This window comes from Cervus elaphus, chromosome 1 (assembly GCF_910594005.1).
Source record: "Cervus elaphus chromosome 1, mCerEla1.1, whole genome shotgun sequence".
NCBI classification, from domain to species: Eukaryota; Metazoa; Chordata; class Mammalia; order Artiodactyla; family Cervidae; genus Cervus; species Cervus elaphus.
Window position 1 is genome coordinate 48,844,426 of NC_057815.1, and position 19,563 is coordinate 48,863,988.

The window sequence follows — 19,563 nt, forward strand, 5'->3', positions numbered from 1 at the left end:
AAGTAAACCTTCTGCTTTGGAGTAAACCTCCTTCCTACTAGAAAGACCCAGAAGTCTCAGTAATAGTGACTTAAATTGCCTCAGAAGCAACCAGATTAGGAGCCCTCACTTGATATCATACTGTTGCATTTAGTAAAAGTCCTCCCTGTGGTGTTTTCCACGGGGATTTAATTAACTGTTCAGAGGGATGTTCATAGCTCTGATTGGAAGGATGAAAGAAGGATCACAAGACATGATAAATTTAAAGAAAGGAAAAGTTATGTTGATGGTATGTTCTTCAACAAATGTCTGGGAAATAGCTCAATCCATTTATTGTCTCAAAGACCCTATCCATATTGTATACAGAAATTTGAGTCGCTTATGTTTTGTTAGTTTGTTCTTATTATGTGCTTGTTTTTTAGAAATTAAAAAACATCTGAAGTCATTTGGAGGCGATAAAATGCCATGGTCCTAATGCTGTCTGAGGCTTCTATTCATTATATTCATTTGCTGGGTAAAGGAGCAGAGAGTAGGAGACAAACTCAGTTCAAATAATTATAAGAGCTTTTTTGAGACACTTAATGGTAACAAGTAAATTTCTAGTTTCTTTAAGGTTATAGTTATGCTAATTGTAGAGCAAGTAATGGAAAATAAAATACTGTATTAATATATTTACCACATTTGAGTTTCAAATATTAATTACCAAGAAATGGTTTGATGAGGCAGATTTTGCTGTTTATTTTGCAGTACTTTTCAATTATTGCATGATTTTCTTGATATTGAAAATGTCTTTTTATTTGGGACATTCACTTTCTTTTTGCATTCTTTTTTATTGTTTTATTAATTCTTCAGACACTTGGGAAGTTTCTCCTGTGAAGGATTTCTTTGATATGGAGTTTAATAAGTGTATTGAAATTAAAAGTAAACATTTTATATTCCATCATGGGTGATTTTCTGACTAATTTTTATGTGTGTAAGCAGGTGACTTCACTGTCTGGAAGAGGAGACACTAACAGGAGTTCAAGTAGGGGTATGTATTTAAGTTCCTTAAATTTTAGGAGTAATTGTTGCTTTTACAGAGAATTATATTAATAATTTCTTTAAATCTAGGCTCACTGAATCCTGAAAATCCTGTTCAAGTAAGCATGGACCAGTTAACTGCAGCAATTTATGATCTTCTCAGACTCCATGCAAATTCTGGTAGAGGTTCTGTAGATTGTGCCCAAAGTAAAAGGAACATTAAGGAAGCATGGACTACAACAGAACAGCTCCAATTTACAATTTTTGCTGCACATGGTATTTCAAGTAACTGGGTATCAAAGTAAGTAGCTATTTAGAAGAAGATATGTACAACTTTACCTGAAGGCTAATATAATCTTGTAAAACGTCAGCATCCGCTGTTACCTTGGTCTTTAAATGGGTACTTGATCCACCAATTACCTTTGTGTTTTTCCTAAGAATTACAGAGATGTTTGATGCTGTTAGTAAATATTAATATCACTCCCACTACATGCAGAAAAAGCAGGAAAATATGTTTAAACTAGCAAGGGCAAATGTTAATAAATTAGTTAATTTATGACTGCTATTTCTGGCTTGCCTTTAGAACCAGGGTAGTGGGACTAGACTTTTTTAGCACATTTATTTTTCCTCTTTAGTAGTTTTTACAGTTTACTCTTGTTAGACTTTGACGTCTACAAGGGCATATTTCTTTTGTTGAATTTTTAATATGGGTTTTTCTTTTTTGATTTTTTTTTTTTGTCAATACCAAAAAGTTTGCCACCTTCAGCTTATCTGGAAATGACTAGTATAAACTGAAAAGTCCAAATTGAATATATTTAATGAAATAGTTTTTATAATAGTAAAGCCAAGTTGTTGCTGTTGTTCAGTTGCTAAGTCATGTCTGACTCTCTTTGACCGCATGGACTGCAGCATGTTAGGCTTCCTTATCCTTCAGTATCTCCTGGAGTTTTCTCAGATTCATGTCCATTGAGTCAATGACACTATCTAACCATCTCATCCTCTGCTCCCCTCTCCTCCTTTTGCCTTCAATCTTTCCCAGCATCAGGCCTTTTTTTTCCAGTGAGTGAGCTCTTTGCATCAGGTGGCCAAAGTATTGGAGCTTCCACTTCAACATCAGTCCTTCCAATGAATGTTCAAGGTTAATTTCCTTTAGGATTGACTGGTTTGATCTCCTTGCTGTCCAGGGGACCCTCAAGAGTCTTCTCCAGCAACACAATTCAAAGGCATCAATTCTTCAGCACTCAGCCTTTATGGTCCAATTCTCACATCCGTACATGGCTACTGCTGCTACTACTACCAGCCTAGTTATGAGATATCAAATGTAAATTCTGCTTTAGAGCATAAACTGAACATTAGATTCTATATAATATAATGACTTGAAAGTGGTATATTAATTCATTCAATAAATATTTACTGAACACCAGCTGTGGGCAGTGTTCTTAGTACTACGGACTCAGCAGTTAAAAAGGTAGCAAAAAATCTTTGCCCTCTTGGAACTTGCATTTTGATGGGTACTATTGCTGTCTTAAGATATTTCATTCTTTTAAATAGTTACAGGGATAATATTATCCACATTCTTCATACAAAAACATGTATACACACAAATTTAGGGACACTAATGAGAACAAATACTCAGCAGAAGACAATCCAGTGATAATTAAAATGGATTTTTTTCCCTCCTGTGCGGTACAGCTTTTGGGATCTCAGTTCCCAGACCAGGGATTGAACCCGGGCAGTTGTATTGAAAGCCCAGATTTGAAACTACTAGGCCACCAGGGAACTCCCAATACAATGCTGATTTTAAAAGAGGTTGAAAAAAGCAATCAAATAGCTATGTGAACCAGTGAGATTAGATTTTAAATATATTTTGAATGATAAACAGATTGTATGAACAAAATGGACAAACAAAATGTTTAATGGGTAAGCCTAGCAGTAAGTTAGAATACTAGTAGAATACAGTTTTATTGAACCCGAAACTCCCTACAAGATTGCCTGACTGTATATTACCCAGCTCTGTAATTGTGGCAGTTAGGGACTAAATCATTGCTTTCCCATGAAAGATTACAGTAGCATCTGTCCCCATGGACGCTGCTGCTAAGTTGCATCAGTCGTGTCTGACTCTGTGCGACCCCATAGATGGCAGCCCACCAGGCTCCTCTGTCCTTGGGATTCTCCAAGCAAGAATACTGGAGTGGGTTGCCATTTCCTTCTCCCCATGGATGGAACCCTCCATAGATCAGGAAGATCAGCTCAGTGCAGCTCAGGCCCATGCACCATTAAATATGGTAAACTGACTTTACTTCAGTGGCTCACCAAAGGAAAATGGCACCTAGGGAACATAAATGTTTATGCTGTTACTTCCTAGAATGAATATACCTAGAAATGAAGAATTATTCAGTGTCATTTAACTAAAATTTAATGCTGGTAACTAACTGTATGCCAAATTGAGATAAATTCTCCAGTTGGTATCAATATAGCTCCTTTAGACTTGACAACTAGGAATGTATATTCTCTTCTGTATTCCCTCTGCTCTGCCTCTATTTTTGTAGGATTTGCAATAGTTAAATTTTAGATGTTTTTCCAAAAATTCACTGATATAGTAACCAAATTATTTCAGGTAATAGTCACTTAGGGAAGAATGGCTAATGATATATATATATGTGTGTGTGTGTATATATATATATTTGGCTAGTTAACTCATTTGTGTTATCAAATAAAAATTAAATTAAACTCTTTTATTTTCTCAGTTATGAAAAATACTACTTGGTATGTTCCCTGACTTACAACGGAAAGGATCTTTTTAAACCTATTCAATCAAAGAAGGTTGGCACTTATAAGAATTTCTTCTATCTTATTAAATGGGATGAACTGTAAGTGAGACTTTTGGCTTTTTATTCTTTCAGTATGTCCTGTTCTTTACCTTTTTCCATGTATGCTTCCAGTTTTCATTTTTAATTACAATTTCCGTTAAAATTAATTAACTTCTTACTGATACCTTCGAGATTCTTCTAGGTACAATTTTATAGCATGGACTGAAGGTCTCATTTAAAATATGAAATACTCTTGAATCTTCATATTGTTAAATTACAGAACCATGCCATCAATTCTTCCTAGCCTTTGTCAAGTTAAAGTCATGTGTAATTCTGGTGTTTTATAATATTGCTTTAGTTTAGTATTTATTCTGTAACAATGTATTTAGGAAGCCTAGTTCTTGGTTAACAGATTTTAAAAATTATCTTCAATCCATGTACAAGATGATATTTTGAACTGTTAATATTTTTAAAATATTATCTTTAAGGGACTGCTTTCATTATTTAGGCAGATAGGCAATTGCGAAACTTTATTCTGCATTTATTAAATAGTTTCCTATTTTTCTTTTTTTTTTAATTACAAAAGTAGCACATGTTTGTGAAAACAGTCAAATAATATAAAAATGCATATAGGGTGAAAAATATCATTTTATTTTCAGCACTTAACCATCTCATGACTCCTCAGAGTGACCACTCTTGACCTCATGTGTCCTTTCAGATCTTATTAAAAAAAAAGCTCCGGTAACCTTATATGTCTGTCTGTGCATGTATGTGCACACAAACATCTAGAGTCAGAAACATTCATTTTGAACATTCATCTAGCTTTTCCTAAAAGAAATAAAGATGATGATTATCTTGCCTAAAAATTGACATTGCAAGCCTTAAATAAAAGGATTAACAAATTTTTGAAGAGAGAAATGTTATATGTTTTAAATTTTAATGAAATTTATTTAAGATTTTTTAGTATTTGTTAGCCAAGCTTGCTACCTACTTACATAAAGTTTACTCAGATTTAAAGATTATTTGAAGAGTCAAATAAAATACCTAAAATTGTCAGTTTCGTTAAAGGGTTAAACTTCATATTCAATCTAATTTGTTTTTTCTATTAATACATTTCCCCCCCATAGAATCATTTTTCCCATCCAGATATCACAATTGCCGTTAGAATCACTTCTTCATCTTACTCTTTTTGGAATTTTAAATCAGAGCAGTGGAAGTTCCCCTGATTCTAATAAGCAGAGAAAAGGGCCAGAAGCTTTGGGCAAAGTTTCTTTGCCTCTTTTTGACTTTAAACGGTAAGTGTTACTGAGTTTTAATGGTGAGTGACTGTGAACACCCCTGCAGTATCAGTATTGGCTGGAGAATGGAATGGGGAAAACTGACATTCGTGATGAGAATAATGAGTTGTCACATTTTCCCCAATATGATTAAAAGAAGTCATTTCAGAGATACAGAGAAAACCAAAGTTGTTCTGATGTCATTTGAACATATCTATATGGGTTTTCAAAGATTGTTCGCTGCTCACTGTTCCAGAAGAAAAGCAGCAGCCAATTCATTCTTTATTTTTTTTCAATTCATTCTTTAATTGCCATTTATGAAAAGCATTATGTTATTGACATAATATTCATGGTCTTAGGCGTTCCTTTGATTAAAACAACAAAACTCCATTTTCCATCTTCTCATCCTTTGCCCATCCTCCTCCTGTTTGAGTGTACAGCTGCATATTATTCCCTTCTCTTTACCTGACTGATTTCCCCTTACTGTTATGGGCCCTGGGCCTTTAATCTTCAGAAGTCCCACATGTATGCAAAACTTGCTGATCCTTATGGTAAAAGAAATTCCTTTTGAGCTTTGTGTCTACTAATAGCCTTTGGGATAGTATAATCTACCTGGCTTTTCAGCTGACTGTTTTGATTTATGTTTTAAGTAATAATATGTTCCTTGAGACCATGAAGCATCTTCTTAAATGAAAAGAAAAATCATTGACTAAGTTTGGGATGCTTGATATAGAACATGATAACATTTTGGAGAGTAACAATGGACATTATCATATTGGAGTATCTAAGTTCTGCAATCAAGTTACTGTGTTTAATAATAATATTACTGTAATAACAAAAACATAGCATTTACTCTATGCAAGCTATTAGTCTGAATGCTGTATACATAGCCTTATATACCTCAGAACAACCCTATGAAGGTAGGTATTATTATCCCTTTTTACAGAGGGGGAAATCAAAGTGGTTTGCCCTTGGACTCTTAGTTAATAAGTGGTAGAATTGAGTTTGAATCTAGGGAATCTGGCCTCAGGGTCTGCATTCTCAACATTAACCTATATTGCCATTCTCAGATTTATTTGATACCATGATACATTTTTTTATTTAAAATGCACCTTTGAAACCATTTTGGGAAATGATTTAATAATTGATCTATTTAACTTACAAGAGCTGCTGGAAGATCCTCTGGAGGAGGGATAGGCTACCCACTCCAGTTTTCTTCTGATTCCCTTGTGGCTCAGTTGGTAAAGAGTCTGCCTGTAGTGCGGGAGGGAGACCTGGGTTCGATCCCTGGGTTGGGAATACCCTCTGGAGAAGGGAAAGGCTACCCACTCCAGTATTCTGGCCTGGAGAATTCCATGGACTGTATAGTCCATGGGGTCACAAAGAGTCAGACATGACTGAGTGACTTTCACTTTAACCCACAATAAAATGATTAAAAAATAAAAAATAAGAATGAAAAAATTCTGCTAATCTAGTTCTGCTTCTCTTTTCCTCTTAAGTGACATAGTTTGATTTTTCAGTAATCATTTTTAAAATCATGTGGTGTTTGAAACACTGACTTCATAAATTTTGTTTTTGAAATATTCTTTTCCCATATACTTAAATATAGCATTTTTTCATATATATTTTTTTCTTTTGTCTCTCCCCCTATATTTGAGAAGGCCATATAAGATTTTTTAGTTATATACCTTTTGTTGGGCTCCAATTTTATTTGACACCTGACATAATTCTGAACTGACAAACACTAGAGAAGAGCAGTTAAAGAGATTGCTATTAATGATACATGTTTAGAATTCCTTGCTAAATATAGTCCGTAACTACTCTAAAACATAATATTGGCCACATAAAGGAGGGGGATTGTGTTCTCAATTGTCTTTGATAAACTAGTGTCAGGTGATAGTTTTTAAATGTAACTGTGTCTGTCAATTTTTATAAGTGAGTCAGTTTTGAAAAACTTCGTGCTCTTGAAAGCAACAAGAATCTGCTTCATTCAAGGAGTACTGTCACTTTTTGCCATTTTATTTGCTTATTAATAAGTGTTTTTATTGAATTAACCACCTTCTTTCAAGATTCAAAAGAGTAAAGGGAAGGGCAGTTGACTTTTGTTAGACAATTAAATAGTTTGCATGTATCCAGTGCTCAGCTGTTTAAAAGAATGAACTGATGCCGTTAAGCTTGAGAGTTTGCCAAGCAGTGTAGTTAATCTAGATAATGTTAGGATTTAACATTCAAAAAATGCTCAGAAATTAAGAGGGAAGATGACTTTATATATAAATATTTATATATAAATACATAGAAACTGTGTTATGATTTAGTTGTGCTAGTGTGCTGTAGTATAATGATCAGAAATCCTGGTCTTGAAATTCTTTTAAAATTAATTATGTTTAAGCTACAACCTGCATACAGCCCGATGAAGTTATTATCATAAGAGCCAAATGATTTACAGGCATTTCAACCTCAGCAACAAATGAGTTCTTATTCATTTTTAAATAAATGGAATCAAGCGTTTAACCTGCTGTTCCTTTATAGTTGAATCTCAGGATTACCAAATAATTGATGTGAGAAAGTTCTTTGTAGAAAAATTTCAGCTAATAGATGCAGAAAGAATGACAGAATATCAGAATTTTGCAACTTCTGTTGTTATTCAGTCGCTCAGTTGTGTTCAACTCTCTGCGACCCTATGGACTACAGCATGCCAGGCTTCCCTGTCCTTCACCGTCTCCTGGAGCTTGCTCAAACTCATGTCCATTGAGTTGGTGACGCCATCTAACCATCTCATACTCTGTCGTCTCCTTCTCCTCCTGCCTTCAGTCTTTGTCAGCATCAGGGTCTTTTCTAATGAGTTGGCTCTTTGCATCAGGTGGTCCAGAAGTATTAGAGCTTCAGCTTCAGAATTGGTCCTTCCAGTTAATATTCAGGGTTGATTTCCTTGCAGTCCAAGGGACTCTCAAGAGTCTTCTCCAGCACCACAGTTTGAAGGCATCAATTCTTCGGTGCCAGCCTTTATGGCCCAGCTCTCACATCCATACATGACTACTGGAAAAACCATAGCTTTGACTAGATGGACTTTTGCCGGCAAAGTAGTATCTCTGCTTTTTAGTACACTGTTTAGGTTTGTTATAGGTTTTCTTCCAAGGAGCAAGTGTCTTTTAGTTTCATGGCTGCAGTCACCATCTGCAGTGATTCTGGAGCCCAAGAAAATAGTCTGTCACTGTTTGCATTGTTTCCCCATCTTCTTGCCATGAAGTGATGGGAGTGAATGCCATGATCTTAGTTTTTGAATGTTGAGTTTTAAGCCAGCTTTTTCACTCTCCTCTTTCACCTTCATCAAGAGGCTCTTCAGTTCCTCTTCGCCATAAGGGTGGTATCATCTGCATATCTGAGGTTGCAATCCCTACTGAAATAATAGATTTAGGCCAGGAAATCTCAGTCTTGGCACTGTTGACATTTTGAGCCAGGTGATTCTTTGCTGTGGAAGACTGTCCTGTACATTGTAGGATGTTTGGCAGCACCTTTGGCTTCTGCCCACTAAATGCTAGTGGTACTCTCTAGTTGCCAACCAGAAAGTCTGCAGACATTGCCAGATATCCAGTGGAGTCAAAGGCATTCTTGGTTGACATTGATTTAAGTAATGATTTATTAATGCCTGTTTAGAAACCGTTGTGATTAACTTTTCTGGAACTTATGATAAATGGTTTAGACTGATAGCACTTGAACAAATTAATTATCTTAACATTACAGAAGGAGAGATACACCAAACAATGCGTGCTTTATTTGATGCATCAGGAACTAGTAGTATACAATTCCAGCTGTAAAACATGACGTATTCTTGAAGAAGTGAAGTGAAGTCACTCAGTCATGTCCGACTCTTTGCGACACCGTGGACTGTAGCCCACCAGGCTCCTCTGTCCATGGGATTCTCCAGGCAAGAAGACTGGAGTGGGTTGCCATTTCCTTCTCCAGGGGGTTTTCCCGACCCAGGGATCGAACCCAGGTCTCCCGCGTTGAAGGCAGACGCTTTAACCTCTGAGCCACCAGGGAAGCCCAAGACGTATTCTTGCCACATCACTAACCTTGTATCAGCTCAGTCCTTTAGATCTAAATATTACAGAAAACATAGGAGATAAAGGGACATGCTAAAATGATACCAGAGGAATGCAGTCAGTAAAATCCAGGATACAGAGAAGTTTTCACAACAAAAGACTTGGATTATTCAACAAGTAACAGGAGATAAAAAAGAATAATGTATAGGTTAAAACAAGAGTTGGTAAACTTTCTGTAAAGAGAACTAGACAGAAGTAGTTGAGACTTTGTAGGTCATGTAGTCTCTGTCGCAACGACAAAAGCAGTGATAGGCACCATGTAAATGAATGAATGTGGCTTTGTTTTATTGAAAGTTTTCTTACAAAAGCAGGTGACAGTCCAGTTTGACCTTTGACTTAAAAGATGCTTAAAAATACATATCACCCAACACACATATTAGACCTTCTTGCATCCTAATTCAAACCAGCTATTAAAAAAAATTTTAGAGCCAGAGAAATCTGAATGCTGATTGTATAGCCAGTACCTTTGTTAAATGTATTATTAGTAATTTGGCTGTAGGGGGTCTTCGTTGCCGTGCACAGGGTTTCTCTAGCTGTGGTGAGCAGGAGCTGCTCTTGGGGTGCGCAGGCTTCTCATAGCAGTGGCTTCTGTTGCAAAGCACAGGCTCCAGATGCCCCACAGCATATATAATCTTCCCAGAATAGGGATCGAACCCCTGTCCTCCCTGCATGGGCAGGCGGGTTCTTAACCATTAGACCACTAGGGAAGTCCCTAGCTGATAACTTACAAATAGTTATTTTTAATTATTTTGTTGTAATTATGTTTAAATAACAGTATTTATCATTTAGAGACTCATAAAAGTATATACAAATAAAATGATATGATCAGAATTTGCCGTCAGATAATCTAGCTGAGGGTGAGGGCGGCTCTAGAATAGATAGAATATAACGTGTGAAGATCTTTTTTTTGGCCACCCCACATAGTTTGCAGGGTCTTGGTTCCCACACCAGGGCTCGAACCTGTGTCCCCTGCAGGGGAAGCACAGTCTACCAGCTGCCAGGGAATTCCTGTGCCAAAAATTGAAAAACCGTTAACCTGCTAGAGAAAACATAAACTGGAGTCTAGTTTTGGAAAGGATATTTATTATTTGAATAAAATGAACAAAGTTTGATGAAGTGTATAGTTTCCTACCTTTATATATCATGTTATTTTTCAGAAATTTCATCTGTGGAAAGATATATCAGTGTTTTTATTGGTAAATGTTTCTAATTTCAGTAGATTATAAATTGGTAGTTTAGGGCAAGGGTCAGCGTGCTCCAGCTCACTGCCTGTTTTTTGTTTTGTTAGAACACAGCACACAGTTTTAAAATGTATTATTCATGACTTCTTTTGGCCCTGTAATAGCAGAGTTGAGTCTGGCAGATTGTATATAGCCCAGAAGACCCCAAATATTTGCTGTCTGGCCCTTTATAGAAAAAGGTTGCTGACTCCTGGTCACAAACAGGTTAAACTTCTCATCTCAAACAATCAGTACTTTGACACAAAGTAGATACTGGTTTCTTTGACATGTGTTTTTATTCTTACGGTAGAATTCAAGGAGCAGTTATGAAGTCCAAACCACCACCTTGAGATATGTTTCTCTGTAGATGATGTTCAAACACTGTCTTATTTATAGAAGTTGTTTTGGGGACAGGTGACTCTGAGACTTTACCCATCTTTTCTTCTGTCCTGAGCCCCATTTCATCTTCCCTTCTTTTGTTCTAACTTCCATACTTCAGTACATTTACCTAAAGTGAAAATACACTATAGAGAGTGACTCCTTCTAATATGTTCTTTCTATATATAGGATGCTTAATAAATATTTGATTATTAACATTTCAAATTCATTATCATGTGTTGTGAGTTTTTAATTAATTTTTAAAATGAAAACCACAGTATTCTTCTGTTTACATTCATGAAGGTTTTTAACATGTGGAACTAAGCTTCTGTATCTTTGGACTTCATCACATACAAATCTTATTCCTGGAACAGTCCCCAAAAAAGGATATGTGATGGAAAGAATAGTGTTACAGGTAATGATACTTCCTGACACAAGGAGAGGTTTAAGTTTGAATTTCTTTATAAAGAATATATGTATACCATGGTCTCAGTTCTTACTAAAGAAGCCTAATTGATCTTGTTTAGATCTTAGGATCTGTATTTAAATGTTAATAAGCCATTTCCTATTTCTGAGAAATAGTGAAAGATGCACTTATACCAATCCCACGAATATATGTGCTATTGAGAAGTACTAATAACGGTAATCACTCTTAATAAAAGGACAGAAGCATTAATTTAATATTTGATATTTTCACCCTTAAGGCTAAGACAAATCAAAAATAAGTAAATGTAGCAAACATGTGGACTTTTCAGCTGTAATTTGATCAATTTCTATTAATTTTTAAGGTTGATTTTCCTTCTCCTACATTTGATATCATTTATACCGCTCCTCAAGTGGACAGAAGCGTTATACAACAACACAACTTAGAAACATTGGAGAATGATGTGAAAGGGAGACTTCTTGATATTCTTCACAGAGACTCATCACTTGGGTATGCTCCTTTAATTCTCTTGCCTGATTATCTCTTACAATGTAAAGTTCAAGTTAATGGTTTATTAAGTGTTCTGATTTAGTTCATGATTTAGCAATGTTCCTGATATGGAAAGTTTTCTCTTTCTGTTTTTAGTTGTATAAAAAGACTGTATAACTGCATAAAATTTAGAAATTTCTGTAAGTCAAACTTTCTGCATAATCAAATGCAAATAACAGACTGGGGACTATAATCTATTTCCTTAATATATGAAGAACTTTTTTATGTAAGTAGAAAAACTGACAACACAGTGATAGACAAAGAATATGAATAGGTTTTTCTTTGGAAAAGAAATACAACCCTTTTAAACGTCTGAAAAAAATGTTCAGCCTCTCAGTAATCAAAGAGTCTTAAATTAATACAAGATACCATTTCACACATCAGACTGTTGAAAATTAAAATGTCTCATTATATGAAGTATTGATAGAATACAGAAAAATAGGAATTACACTGTGGGCAGAACTCTAAAAGCTTTGGGAGAGCAATTTGGCAAAGTCTATTAAGGTCACAGTGTCCATAATCTGTGACCTAACAATTCCACTTCCAGTAATAGCATTATTTTAAAGAAAACCCTTTTATATTTGCTTGTGGAGACAAGAATATTCCTTGCAGTATTTATTTGGGTTGTTGTAAAATGGATATACATGTTCATTAATGGGTTAAATTATGGTACATTTATCTAACATCACTATGTAACTATTAAGAATGAAGTTATGGCTATTATTAATATATAAGATATTAAATGAAGAAAGCAAGTACGATAGTATGTATAGTGTGTTCAGGTCACTTCAGTCACTCAGTTGTGTCCAACTCTTTGCGACCCCATGGACTGCAGCATGCCAGGCCTCCTTGTCCATCACCAACTCCTGGAGTTTACCCAAGCTCATGTCCATTGAGTCAATGATACCATCCAACCACCTCATTCTCTGTCATCCCCTTCTCCTCCTGCCTTCAATCTTTCCCAGCATCAGGGTCTTTTTCAGTGAGTCAGTTCTTTGTATCAGGTGGCCAAAGTATTGGAGTTTCAGCTTCAACATCAGTCCTTCCAATGAACACTCAGGACTGATCTTTAGGATGGACTGGTTGGATCTCCTTGCAGTCCAAGGGACTCTCAAGAGTCTTCTCCAACACCACAGTTCAAAAGCATCAATTCTTCGGCACTTAGCTTTCTTTGTAGTCCAACTCTCACATCCATACACGACTGTTGGAAAAACCATAGCTTTGACTAGACTGACCTTTGCTGGAAAAGTAATGTCTCTGCTTTTTAATATGCTCTCTAGGTTGGTCATAACTTTCCTTCTAAGGAGTAAGTGTCTTTTAATTTCATGTTACCATTAACATAAAGGAAAGAAAGAGAATTTGATATATACACCTTTGTATATACTTCTATAAAAATAGACTAACTCTGGAAGAATATACTAGGTGAGGCAGTTGCCAGTAGGAGAGGAATTGGAAGGAGAGAAACCTAATTGTGTGCCTTTTTGCAGTATTTGATTTTTTTCTTCATATTCCACATGAATACATTTCGATTCAGTTCATGGATTATAAACACAAAGGTAGATAGATGGGTAGAGAAATAGTGAAATATTTCATTCACATAAGCATTTGTCATTAAGAGTGAATTCGAATCTCCAGAACAAGTTTTTATTTTTAATATTCCTCAAATGAGCTCTATGCTGCTGCTGCTGCTAAGTCACTTCAGTCGTGTCCGACTCTGTGCGACCCCATAGACGGCAGCCCACCAGGCTCCCCCGTCCCTGGGATTCTCCAGACTCTATATTCATCGTCTAAAATTTTGTAGTAGTATTTGATTTTGACATGACTTTTGATTTTACTTGTATAAAATGATGAAATCCTTGCTGTCTCTTAGAGTAGGTTCTCCTTATTTAACTCTAATTTCTAGTGCCTGGCATCTGATTAGAGCTCAATAAATTTTATTATCCGAATTATCCTTCAGTTTCTTAACTAAGACTCTTCTCTCAAAGCAGAATGATTTCTTTCTGTGCCCCAAATTAGTGGTGTTTGATGTACATTGTGTTTTTCTATCCCAAATTAGTATTAATGATTCTACCAAGAAGTGGCTATCCTAAAAGGAATGAATTTCTCCTTTGTATTTTTTTTTTTTAATTTTTTTATTAGTTGGAGGCTAATTACTTCACAACATTTCAGTGGGTTTTGTCATACATTGATATGAATCAGCCATAGATTTACACTTATTCCCCATCCCGATCCCCCCTCCCACCTCCCTCTCCACCCGATTCCTCTGGGTCTTCCCAGTGTACCAGGCCCGAGCACTTGTCTCATGCATCCCACCTGGGCTGGTGATCTGTTTCACCATAGATAGTATACATGCTGTTCTTTTGAAACATCCCACCCTCACCTTTTCCCACAGAGTTCAAAAGTCTGTTTCCTTTGTATTTTTAATCATTGAGATTATAACTGTCATTATGGTATCACTGAGAAGTAATTTAATTGTATTATGTATTTAGACTCTCTAAAGAAGATAAAACCTTTTTGTGGGAGAAACGTTATTATTGCCTCAAACACCCGAATTGTCTTCCTAAAGTACTTGCAAGTGCCCCAAACTGGAAATGGGTTAATCTTGCCAAAACTTATTCATTGCTTCAGCAGTGGCCTCCATTGCATCCACTGACTGCCTTGGAGCTTCTTGATTTGAAGTAAGTTAACTGTGATTGAATTTATTTGTTCTGTTTTATTGTTGTCAATTTTTCTGGGAAGATATTATTTAGAGGGTTAGTTCCCTTTGTTTTAATGTGAAAGCAGTGTAACATAAGTGTGTAAATGCATATTTCTATAAACACATCTTTTGTGTTGAGGTTATTAAAAAGGGATGTCATATCACTGAAAACTAATCTAGAGAGGTTATAAATTTTGAATAATTTGTTTTATTTTTATGATATAGGTCAGAATTTATTTTCATGATCTTAAAGATTTCTAAATAGTCGCAAAATTGGATGTGTGTATAGGACAATATGATTTTTTCCTAAGAAAAAAGATGAAATACATTGCTTTTCAATAGCTATCTAAGCATTCTTTGTCAGGAATAAATTGAGATTGTGTCTTCAGAAAAAACAGGTTCTTTAGAAATCACTCTCAAATCTTAATTTTGTGGTTTGCTTCTAGATTTGCTGATCAGGAAGTGAGGTCCCTAGCTGTGACCTGGATTGAGGCTATTAGTGATGATGAGCTAACAGATCTTCTTCCACAGTTTGTGCAGGTGAGTTTTTTACTAGGTTATCTACCCTTCTTATGCTCAATCCAGTTTTTATGAGTAGGGAAGGATCTTGTTAAGGGATCTCCTTTCCGTTTTGATTAAAAGTATTGAATACTTTCGTTCAGTGGGAATGTTAAAGTGCATTGCGTTTGAATTTAGTGTGAAATTTTTTCTACTATTGTCAGCTGCCTTGCTTGAATACTATATATATATGTACCTAGAATTTTAATTATCAGAATAAACCAGACTTGAGGTTTTCTTTCTTTTTTTTTTAAATTGGCCACTTAAACATAGCTAATGAATGTTATTCCCAAGTCTGTGTACTTTTCTGCTTGACTCCATTAATTTCACCTAAATTAATTAATCTGTTTCATTTTTATCAGTATCATCTTTTCTCAACAAGAGTAACCCTTGATTTATATAGTTTATATTTTGATAATTTTATCCTAACAATGTAGTATGGGTTTGACAACTACTGATTCTTATTTTTCTTTGCATGTAGGCTTTGAAATATGAAATTTACTTGAATAATTCATTAGTGCACTTTCTTCTGTCCAGAGCATTGGGAAATATACAGATAGCACACCATTTATATTGGTACGGTTTAAATTTTCTTAAGTACTTTATTTCTGTTCCTATTATTTGTACAAATGACACTCAAAGTTTAAGCAGTATGCTCAGACTATTTGCTATTGATACCAGATGTTTTATTGAAGTGACTGTTGTAAAGAAGCTGAGTTTTTATATCTTTAGAAATAAAACCAGAAGTAACAAACCCCTCTATTGCAGAATTACTCGGCATGTTAGAGCTCTGTAATATTGAGTTTTTCTTGCTTGTATAGCTTAAAATTAATTCCTAGATACCACAAATTAAACTTTTTAAATTGAGTTTTGAGAGACATTAATCTAGTTCTTAGAAGTGACTGACATAAATGTTTTGCTGTATTAGGCTCCTCAAGGATGCTCTGCATGATGCACAGTTTGGTGCCCGATATGAACATGTTTTAGGTGCTCTCCTCTCAGTAGGAGGAAAAGGACTCAGAGAAGAACTTTTGAAGCAGACAAAGCTTGTACAGCTTTTAGGAGGAGTAGCAGAAAAAGTAAGACAGGCTAGTGGATCAGCCAGACAGGTATGTACCCACAGAGGGAACATAAATGTTTTGATGTTAAAGAATCTTTGCAGTGCTGACAAGTTAAGCTTTTATTCTTTTTCAGTAGACATCTGATAGAACTCACCTATGCTGTCTTAAGCAGACTGAATTCAAAGGTTGCTTAAAATCTATTGGAAAAGATTTTATATCCTAACTCATTTCCCTTTCATTTCCATACTTATTAATTTCTTTCCAATCAAAATTGTTCTCTTGAGTTTCTTTCTCATTGTTGTGCTTTTTAACTTTTTTGTGATTATAAAAGTAATGAAAGTATGAATTGATGCTACTGTTTAAGAAGTTCAAATGAATAAGCTTATAAGCTTACAGAGTAAAAAATTAGGACGTTCCCAGTTTCGGTTTTTCCCTGTGGGTATCTTCTTCATATTTTATGTCCTGCTTGGTCACTTTATATGGCTTTTCACATACATACACTTAAGTATATATACAAATTTTTGGAGTTAAAAAATTATAATTATAGAAACATATATACATATATATATATTTTTTAAGCTAAAATTCACTATTTTAACCAAAGTGTACAGTTCATTGACTGTTAGTACATTTACAGTGTATTGCAGTTACCACCACTATCTATTCCAGAATATTTTCATCACAACAGAAAGCAAGCCTATGTATACCCACTAACTCCTCACTCCTTATTCCCCTGTCCTCCCAGGTCCTGCTAAGAACTGATATGCTTTCTATCTCTATGGATTTACCTGTTCTGGACATTTCATATAAATGTAATCATGCAACATGTGGCCTTTTGTGTCTAATTTCTTGGTCTAATGTTTTAAAGATTTATTTATATTCTAGCATGTGTATTTAATAGTGTTCCATTGTGTAAATAATAGCACATTTTCTTTATCCATTCATCTATTGATGGACATCAAGCTTGTTTCTATTATGTGACTATTACTGAATGGTGCTACTGTGAATATTTGTGTGTAAGTTTTTTGTTTGAACATCTGTTTTCACTTTGCCTAGGAGTAGAATTACTGAATCGTATAGTAATTCTATGTTTTTTGAGGAACCACTGAACTGTTTCCTAAAGTAGCTTCACCATTTTATAATTCTGGTATAATACTAGTAAGGTATGAGGATTCAGTCGTAAAGAATCCGCCTGCTAATGTAGGCGATTCAGGAGACATATGGGTTCAGTCCCCGGGTCAGGAAAATCCCCGGAGAGGGGAATGGCTGCCTACCTCAGTATTCTCCCCTGGAAAACCCCGTGGACAGAAGAGCCTTGCAGGCTACAGTCCATGGATTCCCAAAGAGTCGAACATGACTTAGTGACTGAATGACAAAAAAAAAACAAACAAATGAGGGTTTCATTTTCTCCATATCCTCACCAAAATATAGTTTTTTTAAACTATAGTCATCCTAGTGGGTGTGAAGTGGCATCTCATGGTGGTTTTGATTTGCATTTCCCTAATGTCTAATGGTTTGGAGCTTATTTTCATGTGTGTGTTGGCCATTTGTATATCTTCTTTGGAGAAATTTCTAAGTCCTTTTTAATTGGTTTGTCTTTTTGTTGTTGAATTGTTAGAGTTCTTTGTGTATTCTGGACACTATCAGATATACTGTTTGTAAATATTTTCTCCCATTTTGTGTATTTTTATTTCTTTCATAATGTTCTTTGATGCACAGAAGATTTTACTTTTATGAAGTCTAACTTTTTTTTTCTTTTGTTGCTTGTTCTTTTACTATCCTATCTAAGAATTCATTGTCAAATCCAGGGTCACAATGATGTACACTTATGTTTTCTAGGAGTTTTATAAGTTCACTTTTAAAAAGTCTTTGATCCATTTTGAGGCTATTTTTGTTGTTTGTTTGCTTTGTTCTATGGGCCGAGAATCCAACTTAATTCTTTTACATGTGGTTATCCAGATGTTGCTGCACCATTTGCTAAAGGAACTGTTCTTTCCTATTGAATAAACTCCGCGCCCTAGTTGAGAATCAGTTGACCATAGTTGTATGGGTTTATTTCTGGACTCTCAGTTCTGTTCCATTGATCTCTATGTCTGTCCTCACACTATACTTTTTTCATTGCATAGCTTTGTAGCAGGTTTTGAAATCAGAAAGTGTGAGTCCTCCAACTTTTTCTTTTTCAAGGTGGTTTGGCTGTTTGGAAGTCCCTTATAATACTATACGAATTTTAGTATCAGCCTTCCCATCTCTGCAAAAAGAGCAGTTGGAGTTTTGATGAAGATTGTGTTGAATTTGTAGATCAATATTTGGGAAATATCACAATCTTAGTAATAAGTCTTCTAGTTCATGAACATGGGATATCTTTGATCTTTCATTTCTTTTAGCAATGATTTTTTTAATTTGTAAATTGCTGCTTTTTTTTTTTTACTTGGAGAATTCATGTCAGTACATTTAACTATACTTTTTGTTTCTTAATGAGAACATAGTATTACAAGGTATGGTAGCATAAATTATGAACCATTACATCTGTGCAGGTTGTTTATACATTTTTTTTTTCCTGAACAGTTTTATGATGAACTTGAATGTGTGTTTGCCCCTTTGCTAGTATTCCTTTATAGGATAATCATACAGATGAAATAATTCAGTCAAGAGCTATATACATTTTAGTTATAATAGTTTATATTACATTGTAATATCAAAAACAAAACCAATGAAGACCCCACTCCCCACCACTAGATTATGAAAGTATCTATTTCTGACCCTGTTGCCAGCACTGGATGTTATCTTAAATTTTTCATCTGTTAGATAAAAATTGGTGTTTCATTATTATTTAATTTCTATTTGTTTATTTGACTGTTAGTATTAACAAATATGTTAAATATGAGCATATGTACTTCCCCCTTATGGTTATAGTCTTTGCTGTAAATTTTATTTTTATAATAAAATTAACTTTATTTAGCAACAGCTGTTTTTGACCACATGACAATTGGTCATTTAAAAAATTTGGGTCAAAAGAAAAAAAAAATCGGGTCCACATCATGTTTTTGTTATCTGAAAAATAGGTGTTCATTTTCATTCTGTACTTAAAATATCAATTTCTTTTCCTAGGTTGTCCTCCAAAGGAGTATGGAACGAGTACAGTCCTTTTTTCTAAGAAGTAAATGCCGTCTTCCTCTCAATCCAAGTCTTGTAGCAAAAGAATTAAATATTAAGGTGACATAAAATACTTTAGTTCATATTAAATTTTCAAATATTGTGTAATAAAAAGGCAGGTGGGGCAGGTATGCTTAAGGCAAATGCAGATAAAGTACATAAGTTGGTTATAAGTACTTCTGGTTGTGTTTGTGTAAGATCTGTTTTTATCTCAGTATATGCTTATCTAATTACCATTCCTGAACAAAAAAGCAGAGTGCAATTATTTATTGAATTGAAATAAATTATTTTTTGCTATGGTATAATAGTTGCATATGTTATAATTCCAACGGT

The 19,563-nt window shown here is 34.9% G+C and overlaps 1 protein-coding gene across 1 annotated transcript in view; it reads left to right on the forward strand.

Moving 5' to 3' along the window:
- The window catches only part of PIK3C2A (phosphatidylinositol-4-phosphate 3-kinase catalytic subunit type 2 alpha), a 105,179-nt gene that overhangs the window by 67,060 nt on the left and 18,556 nt on the right, over positions 1 to 19,563 (forward strand). The window contains exons 10-20 of the mRNA XM_043901933.1: positions 961 to 1,009; positions 1,090 to 1,300; positions 3,747 to 3,869; positions 4,937 to 5,104; positions 11,091 to 11,202; positions 11,576 to 11,721; positions 14,250 to 14,438; positions 14,905 to 14,998; positions 15,498 to 15,592; positions 15,945 to 16,125; positions 19,186 to 19,290. Of these exons, the coding sequence (XP_043757868.1) occupies positions 961 to 1,009; positions 1,090 to 1,300; positions 3,747 to 3,869; positions 4,937 to 5,104; positions 11,091 to 11,202; positions 11,576 to 11,721; positions 14,250 to 14,438; positions 14,905 to 14,998; positions 15,498 to 15,592; positions 15,945 to 16,125; positions 19,186 to 19,290 (1,473 nt within the window). The remainder of the gene's footprint in view (positions 1 to 960; positions 1,010 to 1,089; positions 1,301 to 3,746; positions 3,870 to 4,936; positions 5,105 to 11,090; positions 11,203 to 11,575; positions 11,722 to 14,249; positions 14,439 to 14,904; positions 14,999 to 15,497; positions 15,593 to 15,944; positions 16,126 to 19,185; positions 19,291 to 19,563) is intronic.